Here is a 21,843-nt window from a genome sequence, read left to right as displayed (position 1 = left end):
TCTCAGCACTTCCTCAAGCAATGAATTTACACCTACGTGTCTGTTGCAATGGAGCTTAAGCTTAGTTATGACAGTCATCATAAACTACTAACTTTCTTTACGAACCAGAGAGAGATTCTGAAGTGATATAGAGTCTAAGGAAGCCAGCAATGCAGGGCTGCAGCCCCTTCCCATCACTGCTCTCAGGGGGCTGCCTGCCATCGATGGAAAAGACCTTAGACACAAGCACAACAAAAAAAATCATTATACTTCTCCCCAAATCCCATTCAGCCAGCAATCAGCTTGTGTTTGGAACCAGGCAGATGGTCTGTGGCAGAGCTGCAGGCTGGGGCACCTGCCTTCCCTGAGGTAGGTGCTGCCATCTCAGCCCGGAAATTAAGAACCCATTTTCCATTAATGATTTCAGCTTTGCACTGAGAAAGTCATCTCAATTGAAACAGAAAAGTCTTCGAACTGTTACCCAAACCTAATCTTCATTAACTTTGCAATGTGTCAGACAAATAAGGCATTAATGCATAACGTGGCAAGTGCATTTATTACTGCTCTACTTTTTTTCCCTTCCATAGCACTTTACAGCTGAAAACACAGTATGTCTAATAGTGGGGAAGAAAGATCAACCAAACAGATGGAAAAGAAGTATTTCTGCTTAACTTTACAGGTTTGTGGCTTTTTTTAAATTCTCACTGGCAGATCCATCTGATTAGATTGAAATAACTTACTTTATTTAAGATTTTCAACAACTTGTAAAAGATCAAGTCCAGCTTTGGTTTTAAATAAAACCTTAGCCACTCATCCATCCCACAGAAAGCATCTACACTGATCTAATGTGCATGACTGGAAACATTTGGCACTTTAAGCTTTGGAGGGGCTCACCAAAGAGCTCTAGGAAAATTAACAGTACAGTCCTCAGCAGTACCAAAAATGTGTCAAGGAAATCATCCATTTCTGTTTATTGCTAAAATTTTACAAATACTATTCCAAAAAAGGCCCCAAGCAAACAATGAAAAAAAACCCAATCTGAGAAATAATAATTGGTTTCTACAACACTTAAGTCAAACAGTTAGAAAGTGGAAGACAAATACTGAAAACAGACCAGGCTGGAACAGAGTATCATCTGGTGTAAGCGATACGCAAGTCTGCTGTGGGAGTCAGAGCTATGTCAACTCACACCTGCCAGCGCTCCAGCCGGTTGACTCTTGTTAGTCTTTTTTTGATCCAGCAAAAGACCAGATGACTATCAACTCATTCCAAAGCCGGTTTTGGGTTTTTTTCTCCAAAACGTAGTTACTATTTTACTGTCCCAAATTTCTTTTAGTGCCCAGTTCCCTGAGTGAAGAAGTACTTCAGTATCAAGACTGGACTGCACACAGGATGTTCTTTACATGATCAAAAGCTTGGCGTTTGCAGCAGAAATCATAACTACTATGCACAAGGGCTGTTCTCAGTCTTGGAGTGGTATCACTTTTCTATATAAATATGCTGCATAAAATATCCACCAAATACAAGAATCCTTCCATTCAAATATCTATTTATAGAAACACTACATAATGCTCAAGGTGTTTAAACTGCACACTGTTGCCTCGTTTAATGGAAATCAATGAAAAGTTATTTCCATCTGACACAACCTGGCTCAAAGTCTGAAGAATGCCTTAACATGGAAGCTTTCAGCCCTGCTGCAGATTCAGGGTCTCATCTGTCTACATTGTTCAAATACATCTGAAAAACAGAGCATGTTTTAAAAGTCCTCCTCAGAAAATGTGAGGTTTATGTACTAAGGACAGTTGCTTTAATGTAAGTTGTAGCAGTCTTTATACTACAAAACTCAGCCACTCCAAAACCCATTTTAAAAGGCATCACCAGTATCAGCTTTGAACGACCCTGAGACAAACTCATACTTGATGCAACTCCAGTGAAAGCAAAAGACTTAAAGCAAAGATGGTAAGTCCAGTCCTCATAGTTTGCAGAAAATTATGCCAATGTGATAAAACATCTACTCTATGGTTTCCAGCAGTATTTAGCTTCATTTTTAAAAAACATTGTTCTTGGAGCAGCTGATTCTTTCTGGGGTGCAGTCTTTACATCACAGTTTCACTACTTCACACTTTTATTCTACCAGCTTCATCAGTAGGTGGGAATAATCCTCTACCAGTTTTCTACATGGAAGCCTAATCAATTTAAATGGAAATTCAACTGCATACATTCCATTTAAATGACTGGCCTTTGCGTGGGAGGAGGGACTACCTGAATGCTTCCAGCTGAAGGACTGAAAGTTTAGGAAAGTTCTGATTTGTATTACCATGATATTCCGCTTTTTTAATTAAAAATTCTTACTACAGCAATAATTACAATATTCTTAAAGAAGGATCTCTAAGTGACAACCAGGCAACGGAAACATTTATGCAGTGTTGTATGAGGCAGAAAGGTGGAGGCACAAAGCTACAGATGTTCCTACATCTAGGGTGAATTCTGGTAAGTCCATTGAGAGAATACATTTTGTTTTTTTTTAAAAAAAAGACCTGCAATCTGGAACAATTAGATTTCCACAAAAAGTGAATCACAGTAGAGCACCATAATGTAGCTTTAAAATCACTATGAGTTCTCAGAAGCCAAGTGTAACAGAAATTATAGCATTATTCATATTTTAGAGTTCTTGTTTCCATCAAAAATGAGTTTCTGATACAACACGCTCTTACGCTGTTTCTGCAATATGTTCATTCTTTCTAGGTCATACTACTTAAAAAGAAAAAAAAAAAAAAGGGCCCTTAAGCCAGCTAGCAGATACATTTCTCATCTTTTATAATGCTTTGGTAGAGCTACAGCTGGTAGCACTGTCTGTTTACTTATGAGTTCATCAAACTTTAACCATTCAGACTAAAAATTTCCACTCCTGGTATCTGTCTTAATCTAATTTTTTTGACTGAAGTATTTAATCCAAGAATGAGTCTGAAGGAAAACAAGAGGGGAGAAGCATTTTATTTTTTTCCCATGCTTCAAATATTCTGATAGTTTGGGGTTTTTTTTTCAAAATATAAGTCCCTGTTTTATTTTAATGAGTGAAATGAAGTCAGGAAAGTGGGGTTTTGTCAAGAATGAATCCTGTTCCTTTAGATGGAAATCTACTCAAATATATCGAGATCTCAAGATTTTGAAAAAAAAATTCTGATAATCATACTTTGTACACATTCAGTCAAAACTTTAGTTAAAGTTTTGCAGCTAAACCACTGGAACAATCTGTTTACAAGGAGCGTGTTCCACATCTGAGGCTAAGAGAGGCTGAGAAGTTTCCCAGCAATTACTGGTACGTGCTCCTGAGGTCTGCATCCGGAGCAGGCACTGGAAACAAAAACAAGACATCTCTCTCTCCTGCTCCTAATAACCCTTGAGCCTCTTGCAGGCAGCACAGACGAAGCAAAGAAGTGGCCTAATACAAATGCCTGTACGTAAAATGCATGGAATGCTTTGGAGAAACTTGGATACATCTTGGGACTGGGATTCAAGAGGTGAGACTGCTGAAGAAGGTACCAAGAAGAAAAAAGTGAAACTGGAGAGAAGCTGAGGAACCTCAGTAGGAGGAGGAGAGAATGGAGGCAGAAGAGATGGAAAATATTAGACAAGGCACTAGGGAAGTGAGAAGCACGACTGAGCAAGAAAATACAGAGGGGCAGCTTCTGCCAGAGGGCAAGGGCAGAGCCAGGCTGTATTTGGAGGAACAGCAGAAACACCTGTGGTGAGAAAAACCTCTGAAGAGGGCAAATTCCTTCTACCATTGGTTCAACTGCAACAGTCCGATCAGGCCTGTGAATTGCAATGTATCACATGATGGCACTCTAGTTTTGAAGGTTTTTTATTTTTGTTCTAAAACTATAAAGTTATATACAGTAAATCACAGGACATTAAAAGAATGTTTAACCTCAACTTAGAAGAGATTGTCCACGCAATTATTATATAATTTGGCTCTTTTTGCCTGTGAGGTCCATTCTTAACTATAGGATTACATAAGATTTTTTCCATATGATCCGTGACTCATTCAGCGTGCAGAATGGACTTACTCTGGGGATGAATCGGGAATGTTTAGTTAGAAGAGTTATTTATATAATCTCTGTCTCCTTCACTGTAGAAGGCAGTAGGTATACAATGGACATACAGAATATGGAACATGAAAGTCTGCAGTTTCTGGAACCAGCTACTCTACCAGTTGGGGGGGAAAAAATGTCCCTTACGGTGCAATTTACTTAATCCAACACTTTCTCTGGTTGTGAACTATGTACTTCCATTTTGGGGTTCTGACTGAAAACCTCTGGATCCAATTTGCAGATGAGCTGCCAAATCATAATTATTACAGTTTTGGCCAATGCAATTTGCTTTGACTATTGTCCAGTAATAAATATGATCCTAATCATGGGGAAAAAAAATCCAATAACAATCACTTGACATGGGGCATTTTAAACCTCTTTTAAATGCTTTTAAACCTCCTCCTTCCATATCTAATCTCCCTTTCTTACAATAGAGATTAGAATTTGCTATCGTACAGCAGCTTTGTGAGTGTTAAATCAAACGCTGCAGTAATAGCACCAACAACTAGTCCTTAGAGAAGCCCTGTTTTCTCTTCTTCTGCAAGGAGCATTTTTAAGGCAGGGAGCCAAAGGCTGAATAATAATGAGAGTAAAATTAAGTAGCATATCACTAATAACTAAGCTGTTATCTACGCAGGGATCCTGGGGTAAAATAATATATTATCAGGTAATTAAATCATTTTCTTACCACACAAGAGTTACCATAGGATTATTGACAAAACTCCAGTTCTGAAAGCTCTAAACCTCTGCACATTGTCACATTAAGAGAATCCTTGTAATGGCACTTTGCTGCTCAAAGTAAAACTACACACCATCACAAAAAATTGTCATCAAAAAGAAGTGACCCAAAATGTGGTCTCAAACCAGCCATCAAGATAATTAGTATGCTTGCTATCTTAAACAAATGATAATGCAAACAGAAATACAGAAAAAGAAAACAGTACATTGCTCAGCTGGGAAGTTCCTGAGTGTTGAAGCCAAAACCTGAGGATGGTTTGCTGGAGGAGGCCAGGGATGTTTCACTGGCTTCTTCCTCCTACAGATCACCCACCCTTTGCCTCTGTAACACTGCTGTGACAGATAGAAAATAGACAGGATCAGCTTTTCCACAAATATAAGTCAAGCGTTTGACAAAAAAAGCCTTACCAACCTATCACTACAAAGAAACTCTATTTTATTAATTGCACTTGCCTGTCTCTATGTGTACAATAAGTTGCCCGCAAAGGTGTTACTGCTGGACAAACACACAGCACACTTGATGAAGTACTAGCAAACATGAGACAGAGCACCACAGCCTGGCTTTCTTTGTTTGTTGGGGTTTTTTAATACCATCACTGCTTTAATTATTTCTGGATTTTGTGTTGTTCTGAATGCAGTTAGCTCTTACCGTATCATAAGCAGAGGTTTTAAATGTAACTGTTCCGAGCTCCACAGGGCACGTAGTGCCAACTTCCATTTTTACCACTTCTAGGGGAGAGGGTTTAGAGTAACATCCTTCAACATAACTATTCTGTGGTTAGGCGAAGGAGCACATGCTTGCTAGAGGTAATTTTACATTTGATTCCTAAATTTCTACACGAGTTCTGGTCGTTTGCTGTTTTCAAGCCTAAAATTAAAAAACCCACAAACCTAAAAAATCTAGCAACAGCATTGCTAACAGACCACTTCTCCTTCAGGACCCTGAGCTTAACTTTGGCAGCTTCTGCTGCACTTTGTTCTTCCTCCACTCACCTCACCTGGGATTGTACTGGTGGGTACTTTCACTGCAAGTTCCTCTATTCATGTAATTTATGTTCTTTTCCTGTCTGGCTTGAAAACGTGCCTTAAACTTGTTCATTTTTATCAGCAGTACCAAACTCATCTCCTAAAAATACCAAGAAAAAATTACTCCTTTCATGTATGAAAGCTGATGCTGACAGATGCCAGTAGTTGTTTTCTATACCTGTAATTAATGAGACTAGTTAATGAATGTGCATAAAAGCATTTTTAAAATGTTGTTTGTAAATTAATTCAAGGGATTTTCCCTGATCAAAGTTTCTAGACATCTGCAGCTTCTTCTGCTTCAAAAACCTGGATGCAATTAAACTAACATATGCATAAAAAGCAACTTCTTGTTGAAATTATAGGAGTGTTGAATAATTATGCAAACAAAGACTTTTGTCAATATGAATTGAAAAAAAAAAAAAAAAAGACAAGCTGGAATGCCTTAAAATATCTCCCACAACACTTGTCCGTATCGATACATGACAACTACTCAAATTTACAGTACCCTATTAAACGAATCTACAAATACGTCAGGAATGCAACCGTCTGGTTGCAACTCTGAAGTCACAATTTTCCTTGATTAGTTTCCTCTTTAAAGTTTGGCAGAGAGGTTATTTCTGAACAATAACCAGGCAACGCATCTAAATCATCCTGCAGTCATGTTTTATTGCGGAATGAAAAAAAAATGGCTTCATTTCGACAAGCATCTGAATGAAGTTTTCGAATTGCTCCACAATATTTTAAGTGCTAATGCTGCCATCCAAAGCTGATGAAGTGATCTGATACCTGTGGATCTATTCCCCTCTTCCTCTCCCCTGTGCCATGTGCATTCCATTTACTCTAAGAATTAGAAAGGTAACTTCTCAGGCAAAATCTCACCAATTCTGTATGAAGCAGAGTCAACATAAGAAGACAGATCCCACGGGTCACTTCTCCCTGACCTGGAGAATAAAGGCTATGATTGTAGCCATTACCAAATTTTTACCTGCACCTACCTTTTTGGTCTGTCTTTTTATAGTTCTTGGCAAAACAGGGCATTAGAGCATGACTGTTGGACTCCTAGACGTTAAATTCGTTTTAAACAACTCAGGTTTATTGATTGCAGTGAGTTTTCAATGAAAAAACATAAGTCTCTAGACATCAAAATTTTCTGAATTGTGCAATTTGGGCCTTATGATGAACCTTTTACTAGTTTAGTAAGTAATTAACCTAGTAATAATTAATTTGTGTAAAACAGCTAAGTTTTCCATTACTGCTACAAGTACAGAGCACACTTGTGGAATAAAACTATTTGGGAGAGCTTCTAAAGTTACCCCGCATATCTTTCCTAAAGATTTAAGGCAGAAAGTTTCTCATCATTATTTAAGTTCTAATAAGAACCTCATAATGCAAAGTATTTTTTCTGATATGGAGTTCTCAGTTGTTGAAGGGGATATCATAAAGCCACAGTGCAGAGATGCAGAGGAAACAACTGTGGCCCAAGAGCTTTTATCAAAGATGTCTCTATCTGACTTCTGCAGACAAGGGACAATTGATCAAACAACACAGGGCATTTCACCAGTGGTATCTCCGGGCCAGTGCCTGGTAAGTTAAGCCCATATTAGTGACAACACATTCTGAATTCATATTTATAAAATTCAGCTGCAAATATCAAAACAGCCAAAGAAAGGACAGCACAACCCAAACCAATCTACGCTTTTAACGTTTCCTATACACCCACGGAATGTCAGGCTACCAAATGTACATACAAACCCACAGTGTTTGCAGGGAAAATTCCTCACATAAAGTCAAGGTTAAATTTCCTCAGGAAAAGATATGTCATCATAACCCCACTTTGCCACTTATGTCAAACACCTACTCTATACAAATCTCAAAATGAGAACAAATAAACCACACAGTAGCTCTTTGGGAATAAGAAGGGGCTTTTCACGTTTGTTTTTTTTTTAAAGAAAGTTCTTTTAAAAATACATAGTCTTCTATTTGTCTTTACCTCAATATTTGAGCATCCCAACTATATTAAAGAGCGCACACATCCTTGCAGCACCGCATATCACTTCTGAAAAGACCTGTCTGGGAACTACATTTTCTGTTCCATACAAAGTTCAACATTTCCACTTCTACCTTTTTAAAAACTTGAAATGGTGGAAATGTTTCATTTTCTATAGAGTGGAAAACTTTCAAAAACACTTGAGCAGAATGCCAGCAAGCTGGTGAAATGGCCCAAGATCCCAGGTGCCAAGGGAGCCTGCCAATGCCTACCTCTGTGCTTAGGTGACAGAAAAGCACAGCAGGTTTTATTTAATGGACCCGACACATTTCTGCAGAACACTTCAATTCTATTTAATTAGGGTTCTGCATCCAAAAAAGCCTTCTAGTGGAAAAGTTTTAACTAACACCAGTCAAAATTAGTATCATCATCATTAATAATCTTTAGGAAATTAAATATATTAATTTACCCCATCAGCTAGAGCTGGGGATTGGCCTTGAGCCCTTTACCTCCTTTACCTCCTCTTTTCAACCATAAAACTTCTTTCCATTTCCAGAACTGCCTTTTCAGATACTTTGCTGTATCTCCTAAGGTTCCATTCTCAAGTGCTCTTGCACACAGGAGCACAGGTCCAAGTAGAGAACTGTAATTTAGAACCAAAAGCTAGATTTTCCATAGCTGTGCTACTGAAAGTAAAAGTAATCCTTTTCTGATCCTATTTAGATACTTCTCCAAAACACAACTAACTTGCTAAGTAGAAGTCACATAAAATACTGGGAAAGGCAACGTAGTCTAACTGGAGACATGATAGTAATCCATATGCACCAGGGGGCAAGCTAGCAACTGTGGACGAATCTGGACAAGCTCCAGAAAACTACATCCATAAATATCTCACTGAGCTCTCAGCAATTAGTCTTTCATACAGTTTAGCTTGGTTTTTGCAAATTCATATACCAGTAAAGGTATACATTTGGTCAAAACCATACCTCAGTCCATAGCTAAAGACAGTTTATTTTTTCAGATTTTACATACATTTTGTGTTGCCTATTTTTTTCTCTGCCTATTTTTTCATACTGTTTGCTGTACTGTAATGGGATCACCGAAACGGGCACTATTTTACAGGTTTTTTAACCAGAACATTTAGGTGGTCATTATTGCTATGTGACTTCAGACTCAACTATATTGGTGCAATTAGGAAAGTGGGAAGTGCAGAAGAGGAGAGGTAACAAGCTGTCAGGGTGAGCAGGGCCTTCTGGCCTGAACTCACCACCAAGGACAACATAGAATCACAGAATGGCTTGGGTTGGAAGGAACCTATAAAGGTCCAACCCCCCTGCCCTGGGCAGAGACACCTCCCATTAGACCAGGTTGCCCAAAGCCCTGTTGAACCTGACCTTGAATGTTTCCAGGGATGGGGCATCTACCACCTCTCTGGGCAACCTGCATGAGTGTGACATTAAAGGATTTCAACCTTACATCCAATCTAAACCTACCCTCTTCTACTTGTCCTGACACTACAGGCCCTGGTAAAAAGTCTCTCTCCATCTTTTTTATAAGCCCCCTTTAAGTACTGAAAGGCTGCAATAAGGTCTCTGCGTATTAACTGGAGACACACTAAAAATTAATGTATTTACTGTATATCTTACAAAACATAAAACAAATCAGATAAAATTGACTTTTAAAAGGGGCACTCTGTATCACCAAATATGCACTGCAAAACAAGTAGGCTTGGATGTCCAGAACCCTGAAAGCTTTTCCTACACTGCCCAAGCAACCCTCAGCCTGAACTTAATTAACAAATACACTCTCACACATTCAGACACTCATGGAAGAGCAAAGAGCGAGTGACTTGGCAAGGCTTGAGACACTGAATAACAAAAAGTGTTCAGCAAACAAATGTTCCATTTGAGTTGCTTCCTTTTTTCTGGTGACAAACACCACAAAGAAGTTTGCATTCAAATTCTAATTCCCCCACACGCCCCTGCAGTTCTCTTTCCTTCAGTGCAGGGGGGAGTAAGGAAGATTTACTCATCACTCCCCCAGTTCGGAGGAGCACAGACTCCATTTGAAGAATCTCACTGCCTTGTGAAAAGCTTATGGTTTGGGGAAGACCCGACAGTGCTGTGTGTGTGAAAGACAGGGGTTTGCTGCCCGGTTCCTGCTGGAGGTGAGGGCAGCCCTACGTCCCGAGGCAGGCACAGAGCCACACGCGAGGTGCTGAAGAGGGGAAGCCACTTGTACAATAAGAAAATAGGTTTAACGACCCGCAGAAACACTTGAACAAATACAAGCACTTCCGAGGTTCTCCCTAACCAAAACCCGCAAGTTTAACTTTTCTGAATCAAGCTGTCAATCACGCAAAATGAGTTCAGCTATTAATGAAAAAACAATAAATGTACAATAATGAGGAAATGACCTAATGGACCACGGCAGATTGACTTAATTTGTTATTAATTAACTGCCCTTAGGAGAAACTGTAGAGGGAGTGGCCAAACACCGGGATAACTGTTAACAGAATACTTTCCTCTCAATAAATGAGATTTTCATTTTTAATGTGCTCCAGGAAGATTTTAAAAAGAAAAAAAAAAGAAAAAGAAAGAAAAAGATACTGTTCTCTGCATTCTGGCAAGACCACTGGTACATGTCACTGCCGATAAATTAAATTAAATCCCACGTGCAGAAGCATTTAATCAGGAAGAACAAGCAAACGAAACGAAACACTATCAGCGTTGTTTTGCTCTCATCCTGGCCTTTATACTAAAACTATTCTTAGCAACTTCTTTTTTATAATTATATTAATTACCACATTCTAGGGAGAAAAATAACCCTGGATAGCAATTACAACTTCTCTGAGGGTAACAGAAATGTTACTAAATAAAGAATATCACTATGTGGAGTTCCATGCCTAGGAGGAGCTGCGTCATCTACAATTTTTCTTGGTTATTAAAAGTCTCCTGTAATATAAATGATGGTTTCTCAATAACTGCATTTATATATGCAACAATGGCAAAGATGCAGCAATGGTATGCTCACCTATTTTTTCCTCTTTGACTCCTATTGAAGTCTTCTGTTTAAACAACAGTTGCTAAAATTAACATGAAAGTATTTTCACTCCTGTTCCCTCACTATCAAAAGAAATTTGCCAATGACCAGACTACTCATCACACTGACCTGTGTGTCCTGCCGCTGTCTAATTCACAAGTTCCCAGCCCTCTTCCCTCCAGCTCACTTGTCATTCTCAACAAACTTCCTCTACAAACCCTCCTCCGTACCTCAGCCATCTGGGATTGCTTCTTTCTTCCACCACACTTCTAACTTTCTCACCTCTCACCCCTTCTCTCTGAAAAGAGATCTTTCTTGGAAACAATTTTGTTATATTTCTTAAGTCAGGGAGAATACTGTCCAACTTTTTGCCTTGATGCAGTAAGGGATGAAATACACACTGGGGCATTTGTGTGTCACTTGGACACCAGTGAGCAAATTCAGCACAGAAAACTTTCCAAATTAATGCCCTGCACTAAGTTCATTTCCCATTTCCTTCAAAAAACAGAAAGTGTTTTTCAAAAGAGCAATTTGTACCAGAGACTGTTCTCAGAGGCTCAGACTAGCCCTTTCATGTTTTCCATTTCAGACAAATACACTGAAACTTTCTTGACAGTAGGTCTCTTCAATCAGCTGCTCTAGTCTCCATCAATGGACTTCATTCATAAATAAATGAAGCAAATGTAGTAACTGCTACACTAAGAGGCAAAAAGGCACCCGTCTAATTTGCTTAGGTCGTGTTTTTGTTACCCTGATCCCATGTTCTCTTTCTACATCTCCACTATGCAGGCTTCCACTGAACGAAACAGGATTTCTAAGAGGCAGGAGAAACAGATGTGCATCCACCCAGAAAAATATGACCTGTTGTGTCAACATATTGAGCCCACTCTTGAACACCCTGCTTCTCATATTCAAATATGAGCTTCTTCAAGTTTGTGACAGTAAGTCAGATTAGTAGCCCAAATAAGATGCAAATATTAGGAAGAGATACTTTAGGAAATACTAAAGTGACACAGCCAGAAACTGAAATTTGTAGCAGGATTAAAATTGCTTGTGGGGAGAAACAGCAAAACCCCACCAGCCTCCCACATAGAATGGCAGATTGCCCCAGAGCATGGAGCTACACCCAGCCAAATGGTTTTGAATGGAGTAATAACAGAGTAAGTTTTATTTAAAAATTAACACAGAACAGATTTTCTGTCCAATAAACTAGGACGCCAAAATCAAAGCACATACAGCTTGAATGCTGGTAAAAGCAGCGCCTGTCACAGAACGCACACAGCACCCTGGGATGAGACTGAGTGATCCAGGCTACCGGGTGCTGCCTCTACATGCTATTTAGAGCATGATTGCACTCCCAAAAGGACAGGCTTATCTTTTGGGATTGAGAAGTAGGGAGCCTTCATAATGTGCTGCACCCCAGCTCCATTTTTCCATTTCTTACATGAAAAAAACATTAAACTTGTCTGTGACTCAGTTTCTTCCCCGTCAAATTAGAATTGTACACATTGGTACGTTTAGTGACTGCTTAAAATCCTTGAAGGTACGGTATTAGGTAATTATAACATTATGCATCTACTTTCAGTATTCCCCAAGACACTTTAAAATAAGTTCACAAAAAATTTCATTAAATTAATAAAAAAAAAAAAATGCTCAACTTCACTTCTTGACTATGTGAGCATTGAGCAACCTAGGGAAAACCAACAGCTGTCCAAGAAATTAAATATAGAGAAACCAGACTTACATTTGTGTTGCAGAGTTTATATTGCTTGTAGGCGCCAATGCACACAATGGCTGCAGCCCTTTGGGGCTGGGGCTGGCCCTGCACCACCTGGTGTGACACGGGCCCGTGGTGGCTGGAGTCACTGCTGTGGAACAGGCTCTGCGACACAGGGAACGATGGGGACTGATAAACTGAGGGTCCCAGGACTTGATGCCCAGCCTGAGCCCCACTTTCTTCTTGATAAAGATTCCCATGTTGAAGGGAAGGACTAGCTGCCTGGCTGTAAGCGCTCATGATGCTTGGATTCTGATGAAATACTTGGTTCCTCGATGATTGTCGCTGCCTCCGAAGTTTCTGAGGCTGTTGACCAGTATCAGTTTGTAAAGGTAAGATGTATGGCACTTTGCCATATCCATACTTTCCTGGACCAATAGGACTTCTGTTTCTGCTTCTAAAAACAGAGAAAGAAAGAGAAAAGAGTTATTGAATTCATAAGTGAAGCAGCAGTTAGACACCCGTATGGCCTGTTATTTGTCAAAGTTATTAGCTCCAAAGCAACAGGTAACCAGAAATTTCAATCCATTTTATAGAAAAATATGTACAGCTTCCTTGGGGTCTTGGGAATCTCTGAAGAAGTCTACTGGTTGAATTTTGGCTGACAGTCACATGGGCAGCCGGTGCCAACCAGCAAAGGCAAATGGTCAGGTGTGGTATAAAGCAGCAGTTTGAGGGGAGGTGGTGGTTGTTCTTTTAATCCCTAGGACTCTCCTTTAAAATGGAAATTCAGAGAATCAAAGCTATATATTCCTAAAATTCATAACCGTGTCTCTGAGGAGCCCGAGATACATAGCAGCAGGAAATCCCTACTGTGGATTTGATTAATGACAGAAGAAAATTTGAATTCAGTATGGCAAAGATCATTAAACATTTTGTATCCATTTAAAAGCCCCCCTGTGGTTCTGCTTCATTTGCTACTTAAGAAATAAAAATGAAAAAAAAAAAAGGATAAGAAACATCAAAATATTACTGAAAGACCTCTGGGAAAGAAGGTGAATACAGGAAAATGTTATTATTGTGGTACACAGTTAATTTTCTCTTCTTTGGCCAGAAAATTTACTCCTTTGTGTTTTGTTTTTTTTTAATATACAAAGCGAGGATTATCAAAACATTTAATTAATAAGTCGTGAGCCCCCAATTCATTGCCAGGATAAAAGCCCACTTTTCAGTGTACATTACTAAAACATTACACAAGAGCTTGGCAACCCCCAGCACTAATCACAGAAGTTTCAGGTCTGCTCTATTGCACACAGATCTCTTCTCACCCCCTGAAGACTCTGCGTTTGGGCCATATGACACCTCTACCAGCACTCTCAAACAGCTGTACTCCCTGGAGGGTAGTTTCATCCTCTGCACCCTCACAGCAACACAATGGACTCAGTCTAGAAATTCAGCTCCAAATTACAAGTGAGAACATATAAAATGAATAATACCACATTTGGGTCATACCATCCAAGAGGGTTAATCCCAGAACCTTATCTGCAAGCAGTATGCTCAATTGCATTTGCTTTTCTTGCCATCCTGTACAACTCAACATCGCACCAGGCCTTGATTTCTAATGTAGCAGTCTGAAGAATAAGTTGGCAAAGTAAGTTTCATCTAGTTCCCACCAATGTGGGAATACAGCTGGTTTAGGTAACCTTTGCAGCTCAGGAAGGGAGACACCATTAAAATAAGGTCATTTTCTCTTTCTGTCCATAAAATGTATTTATATTTTTTAATATATATAAAATAGACTTGAACTGCAGTGAAACCAGAGGTTATAAATTGACGTACTTATTTTCTAGAAACTGAAGTGTTACAGATGTCAGACAGCAACCAGATCAAAGAGACTCTCCTTTGAGTTTGTTTTTTCTTGTATTTGTTTTCTTCCCAAGTCTTATATTCTCTCAAGACTTTTCTTACGTGGGAACCTTGGAAGTCCTTTACTCAACATTCTAGCTCTGTGGCCACATGGGTCTTTTAATCAATCTTCCTGGCTCAAGGATGTGTGACAAGAGTGTTGATTTACCCTGGCAGATAAGCGACCAGCACTCTCGAGCTGTTTATACACGTTAATCTGCTCTGTGACCACAACGGTCATTGTTGAGATGGGGGTTTGGTAGTTACAGTAGCGAGAAGTGGTATAACGGGGTTTGGCATTAAGGGAGAGAGAAAAAAGGGTTCCTGTAAGTGGATAAGTGAGGAAAGAAAGAGAGATTATGAACTGAATTATTTCAGAAATTGAGACTTAAACCAACTTGATTTAAATGAGCATAATTTTGTGTTGGCTTAGTTTTCTTTTAACGGGCAAATAAATTGATTCCCCCTATGTCGCTGCTATTTTTAATTTTTCACATAACTCTTCATCTCTGAGCGAGAGCAAAACAAACAAACAACAAATATTTCTTGAGATTTCTATTCATATTTTGCACTCTGCAAACATTTTAGTTTCATAATTCTCAAGAAGCACCTTATATTTTCTGAGCAAATTGGTTCATCTTGAAAACAGACACAAGTCCCTATTTTGATGTGCTCCCACCTTTCATGATTCTTACAGACAGTGGTTTTTTTCTCAACCTAACCACACCAAATTTGAAGTGTCTGAGATACAAACCTTGGCCACAGCTCCTGGTATTGAGAAAGTTACTGCTTCATTGCAGGGAGCACAGACTGCATGGGGTGGTGTTCACAGGGGTGGACAGAGGATGGCAGGTCTACTGAAATTAGCTTTTGGAATATATCATCTACAGTCAGGTTGCTTGCACTTTTCATTGACAGGAGGACAAAGCTGCTAATAATTGAGCAGTAAGCCATGAGCGGACCAGTGGAATGGTAGGAATATGCCTCTGTCCCAGTCTCCTGAATGCCAAATTCTTTGCAGCAACAAACACTAGAGTCTTCCAGAGAGGAACCTCTAGATGTATCATCCAACCCACCCGGAAGAACAGCTGCCTGGCAAACAAGGAGAGGTCACACAAAAGGTCAAAAATGAGGCTGATGTTTGACTGTTTATCTCCAGTTCAGGGTCATGAATCAGAACTGAAAAGAACCAAGGGACATGCAAGAAATGGTGACATAAACTATGTCTCTTCACCCTGGAAAAAATGATGAAATGGGCATATAGTAGTCTTAAACATAGAATGACTAGTAACTGAAAGAAAGACCCGTAGTTGAAGGTAGCAAGTGTCCAAAAGCTCCTGGAATCTCATAAAATTATTTGCAAAAATTAGAATAACTTACTTTGAAGGAAGCCAGACCTTTTTCTTGTAAACTGGTTGATCACTGCAACAAACACACAACAACAGCACCCAAGAAGTGAAAGCAATAACCACATTCTTACTGTTACTTTCTGTCTCATCTTGGCTTCTTTTTCTCCACTGTAACTTGGAAGTGTCCCCACTGATGAAGAAATGAGGCACCATTTCTGGTAGCCTAAGTTTCCAGCACCATTATGACGACTTGCCCGTGGTTGCACCAAGCTCATCAGGGACAAGTCCTCTACCTTTACCTCTTCCCCCATAACAGTTAGGGCCAGAATATCCCAAGACATTGCCGTGTACCACTGAATACAAGCTTCAGTTTGCTCAGGTTATGCAGTAATTATGACCTGGAATTTTCATGGGAACACACTTCCTCTGAAATGGAAGATTAACTTTTGTAGCTGAGAACATCGTATTTCTTTCAACAAACAAACTTCTGGAAACAAAATGTAACACACAACTTCTAATTATTAACATCTTTATCAGTATTCATGCTTTAATTTGAACCTATAATGCCTGTATTGAAACTATTCTGAATATTGTCTGTTTTGCCTTAAAGCATCTTTCATTCACACTTGGCAGCACCCTTATAAATTAGGAATGCAGTTTGTGGCAATGTAATAAAGAAGCTTGTAAAAATAGCTCGGTGGTAATTAACTTTAACAATTCTTGGGGAGTGTCAGGCAGAATTTATGATATCATGCAGCAATGAGGGACAGTGTTATGTAAGTCCATACACAATAAGAAAACAATGGGAAAAGGGGAATCAGGGAAATGAAAGAGGAGGGGGGAAATCAGACAAAATCTGCCATTAATTTAATAATCAGAATTAAACTAACCTTGCTGACACTGTTTGCTTTATGCTAAATCAACCCAGCTTTGATCTGCTGGTAGGAGACGGAAGTAGGTCAAGCCCTGATGGCTTTTTGGGAGTTTCCAATTGCCAGCAGGACTTTTTCTTTCCTATGACTCGTTATGATTACTTGTATTAATTATAAGCCACATAACTCATCTCTCCCCACTGTATGGCTTAGAAGCTCCTCCTTATTGGTCTTTTTTCAATGCACACTATCATGACCCAGGTTAGAATCGAGACGCACTCTCATTTAATGCAACAAGTAAAAGAGGAAAAAAGAAGTAGCAAGTGACAGCACATCCTTAAGCTTTGTGCCTACGTAGCCAGACCTCAGCTAGAGTGAGATTTTGCAACATTAGACTTTACATGTCTAGGTATGCTGAAAACCAGCAGAGTCATCCTTCTTAACGTAACAATGGTTAAGAAGAGCGTTTGAATATGATGTTGAGTATGTGGAGCTACAGAGTGAGGCTGAGTGTATGAGCCAGTCAACAACCCTCAAACAAACTCTGAAAATCCCAATTGAGCAAGATCTGAGTTTTAGATAACTTTGACAAAGCTTTTCCAGCAAGGTGTTACATTTCATCTTTGCAAGTTCATGGTTCCCCAGCAGTAATAGAAATAATTACAAGAGAATGGAGCTCCACATTCCTTCCACCAGCACAATTCCTAAAATTGCTGTATTTAGAAAGGATTCAATATATTTCCAAAACCTGCAACATGCTGCATTGCATATGAAGGTTATGACTGCGTCAATACAAATTCTTCACATAGCCTGTATGAAAACAACAGTAATGAATAATGCCTAGGTTCCTTCTGATAAACGCAGTCCCTGCAGAACAGATACTGTTTACAGTTGGATTTACTTAGGTATTACAGCCATAAGTTGGAGCACCGATTATGAGAATGATTGTAGGGATGAACTCCAAAAAGTATGAGAAGTCAACCACTGGCACTGAGACACCAGCATTACCACGCTCACAACCGAACCTCTTAAATGGCACGTTACTGCTCATTCAACTGAACAATAAATAGTTAAAAATCAAAAGAAGCCCAACTCCCAAAAAGGAGAAAACACCAAATGTTTGAAAAACAGGTGACAGGTAACAGAAACTTGGGACTTTATCCTGCAGGATTACTCAGTGTTTCTCACTTGTGTAAATCCAGCGCACTTCTGCACATGCTTGGGCCCTTCAGGAAGTTACTGATTCCCTTCTACATCAATCTTCTCAAAAGCACTCCCTTTTTCAGCTGTGCCAAATATGACTGTATTAGCAGAACAGTCATGCTATTTTTCCATTGTCTGTGAATCAATATTCATAGCTGTTAGAAATGTGATAGGTTTGCCAGGTGCACTTCCATCCCCATCCCATACAGACCTTGGATGTGCAAAGACAATTTAGAACTGGGGAGACCTATGTTCACATCCTACACCTGTTCCAGTTAGAGAAAAGTTCCTCCTCCCAGATCAACCAGATCAGCTCAGATAGAGAACATACTCCCTGGCTTCTCATATGCTAGGCCAATTAATTTTAAACGAGGGCTTTCAGCTGCATATCTTTATGTCAGTCAGATTTCTGCCACTCCTGATCCACTCGCGTTAATAAAACTATATAATGTAGGCCAAGCCTTTCATTTTATTGCTTCTAATAAAAAGATATCAATCAACAACTGTCTACAATACTTTGCATGGGGAAAGGTCCTAAATACCCCCCTAGAAGCCATAGAACGAAAGAAGTATCAAAAAGGCAAGGATAAGTAAATCCCACCAGCTCCATCACCTGTTGGGCTCTCTGCCTGAACTGCCTGGTGTACCGAATAAACACTTCATTAAAAATAAAATTGTTCAGTTCTTTACTGGACTGAAAAAGAGACAGAGAAAATAACAAGAAGAAAAGAAGTATTCAGCAATATTTGCAGTCAGTTAGGGTGAAGACTGCGTGTACGAGGGACAAGCAAAGGGGGAAAAATGCCACCAGGAACAGTTATAATCTCAAGGCAAATTACTGCTCAACAGAAAATGTCTGTTGAAAAGCAAATAGCTGCATTAAGTGTTTCATGTCAGACCACAGCCAGTAGACATCTCTCATCTACTGTGTTCATCTCAAGTAGAGGCATAACAGCTGTTTAATGCACATCTGGCAACCCTCTTTCTTTGGGCATAATTCTCAGAAGCACACACACCTTCCTAATTGTTCAGACAAATCTGTTCAGCACTTTGATAACAAAAACGATGGGCCCCTTTAAACTTAAGCCAACCTAAATATATTCTTGAATTCAAAAATACATTTGCCCAGACAAGTTTGAAAATCAGGTTTTGTTCTATTAGCGTAAGAATTGCAGAAAACATCTTAAAATAATTATTGTTAGCTGGTATTCTTATTGTTCTAACTATTAACAGTCTCTCTTGTGCTGAGGATCAGGGAGCTGAGGACAGTGAGAACTGGCCCCTCACAGGTCGCTGAGTGACAAGAAGGAATTCAGTTGCAGTAGCTTTTTCTAATTTTAGCCATAAGCATACGTGTGCCTTGGTCGGCAAATAAATGCATTATCACTGCCTCGTTGAGTTTATGCTAAAAACAATGCTTTGAACCTCAAGTGTTCTTGAGGATCACTGAGAATGAAGTACTTACGGAGCTGGTGGGCTGGTTATTTATATTGAATAGAAACCTTCTTTGAACCAAGGATATGCAGGGTCTTTAAAACACACAAGTAAGATTACAGATTTCCTGGGCCTCCACCTGCTCTCTTAAGTGCTCTTTACAAAGCCTCTCTCCAACACACCTTTTTCATTTTTTCCCTTTTTTCATCACTTCCTTGCTTCTTACATTTCCCCCACTGTTCTCTGAACAGAGGTTCTCTGGCTCACTTCCAGCTGAAGCATAACTCCTTTTCTTTCTCTTCTGATGTCAGACAGAATAAATAATGTATTTTACATGAGCTCTGCAGTATTTCATTCAACTTATCTCCTAGTATCAAAATACTACTTCTTTTGTAAATTAAAAGCTTCAAGGTTGAACATCAGCAAAAACTCTCATTTATGACACCAGAGAAGACTTCTTGTCCTACTGTTGGAATGTTTTCTTCGAACAAACCCAAAGAAACCGCCAATTTCCCTAATTTTCAATTCACAACCTTTCATACTGTTTCTCAAGGAGTAATGTGACATTCTGGGAAAGTAACAGCCTTCGGCCACCAATTTCACCAGGGATGTGGAAGAAAAACTGCACAAGAATTGCAGGCTTTGTGATATTTTTTTTCTGCCATTTTTCCTCTCATCTATTGGAACAAATTATTCCACAAGAGAGGAAGAGAGTTTTCTTCCCTGCGTGCCCAGCCACAACAAACACCGTAATGGAAGACAACAAAAATCTCATCATGGAGCATTTGGACAGACGTCAAACCAATGCTTAGCACTTTCTTTTAATTTTGTTGAGAGTTTGCTCAAGTTTGAAGCTTCTTTTTTTTTTTTTTCAGAATCTTCAGAGACTTGCTTTACCAGGAATCCTGTCCTGGAATTAACAAATAAGTCTTCTATTACGCTGAGTAAATCATCAGTGAGCCTGGCCTAACTGCACATGTAGCTCGATGCTGCTCTGGGTGCCCAGGACCCAAGCATTACCCAGGCTCTCGCCCATTCTTCTCACTTGGGAATTAAGCAGTTGCCCATAATCTAATCTCCAAAGTGTTGCTGGCTGGATTTTTGTCCTGTCAACACAGCAGTCAATCCACAGCCAGCACTACTCAAGCTGAACTTAACAGCAATCTATCATCAAAAACAGAGGTTCTATGTGCAAGATAGAAGTGGCAAAAAAGACAGAAGAAAGATTTATAGCCTTATTTCTCAAACAATATTCCACATTATGTATCACTGTAAAATGCATTTGTGGTTTTGCATTGCAGTTGTTCGCCTCTATTAAAAAAATGCTCCGAAAGCGCGTTTCTTTCATTCCCACTAGAAACTTAGTTCTAAAGGAGCTCAATCCCCATGATCCTTATCAAAGCTCTTTAGCTTAAACTTAAGACCTACTACCCATCATGGTTTTAACAGGACTATACACATGCTTAAGTTAGTAGGCCAAATCCTCTTTAACTAAATCAATTATGGATATTCTAACTTAATGAAATCTATTTCTGTGGATAAACATACCAAGATTTAACCTAATATTTTAGATCATAGCAAAATACCTATTTAGCAGCATTACATTACTGTAATTGATACCTTCTAAAAGACACTACCCATTTACATACAGTTCAAGTATTTAATATAGTTAGAGTTGCTTTGCTTTTGTTTCTGAAGAACTGAAAGAGACTTATTAGCTATTCCTGACAGCAGTGAAGTTATTGAAATATCACTCCAATATTTAAAATGTAATTAAGAAAAAAAATAAATGGAGACCAAGAAGTCTTTGCAGTCAGAAACCTTCACCTTCAAATGGAAAAAACAGGTCCTAATTGCACACATTTCTCTTAACAGGCTGGGTATATATTTTTAAATGTACTTTATTATTTTTATTACTCCTAAAATAGTATCCTTAAAATAATTTCAGATATACATTTTTAATCCCTGGCATTTCCTCCATAATTCAAAACTGTAAGTGGCCCTCAACTGTCCTATTCCATCATTTACTTTCCAGCCCTCCTCCTGCTTTTAGTTTTCTTTCGTATTTTTTAACTTAGGTACACAGATAACAAGGTTTATGTTAAAAAGACAGTCACCACACATTCTTGGTGCCCTTTTCTTAAGTCACAACTGCTATCAAGTTTATACCTCGCAGTACTTAAAAGTTATTCTTGTGAAAGAATCTGCTAAACAAAAACGAATGATTTACTGATTCTGGGAACATATTTCCATCTACCTAAAAGGGAGAGCTCTCAGCAGCCTGGTTGATGCACATGAAAAGCCACTGTGTGTCGCCTCTCAGTACTGCACCACAGCCCTGTGCAGCTCTGCATTCCACGGACTCACTTTTCACCATCTCTAAATCAATCTGGAGAAAATCACTTAAACACGAATGAAAGAAGGGAGCCCTTTGACTCTGTTTTATGTTATGAAAATGCTTGCCTATCTGCTCACTGACCTAGAAAATAGCCTTAAA

At 39.2% G+C, this 21,843-nt stretch overlaps 1 protein-coding gene across 1 annotated transcript in view; it reads right to left on the bottom strand.

Moving 5' to 3' along the window:
- The window catches only part of THSD4 (thrombospondin type 1 domain containing 4), a 346,399-nt gene that overhangs the window by 229,082 nt on the left and 95,474 nt on the right, over nucleotides 1-21,843 (bottom strand). The window contains exon 5 of the mRNA XM_014944678.1: nucleotides 12,611-13,040. Coding sequence (XP_014800164.1) covers nucleotides 12,611-13,040 — 430 coding nt within the window. The remainder of the gene's footprint in view (nucleotides 1-12,610; nucleotides 13,041-21,843) is intronic.

Source organism: Calidris pugnax, unplaced genomic scaffold (assembly GCF_001431845.1).
Source record: "Calidris pugnax isolate Ruff unplaced genomic scaffold, ASM143184v1 scaffold70, whole genome shotgun sequence".
NCBI lineage: Eukaryota > Metazoa > Chordata > Aves > Charadriiformes > Scolopacidae > Calidris > Calidris pugnax.
The sequence above is the reverse complement of the archived record's forward strand: the minus strand, read 5'-3'. Positions and strand labels throughout refer to the sequence as shown.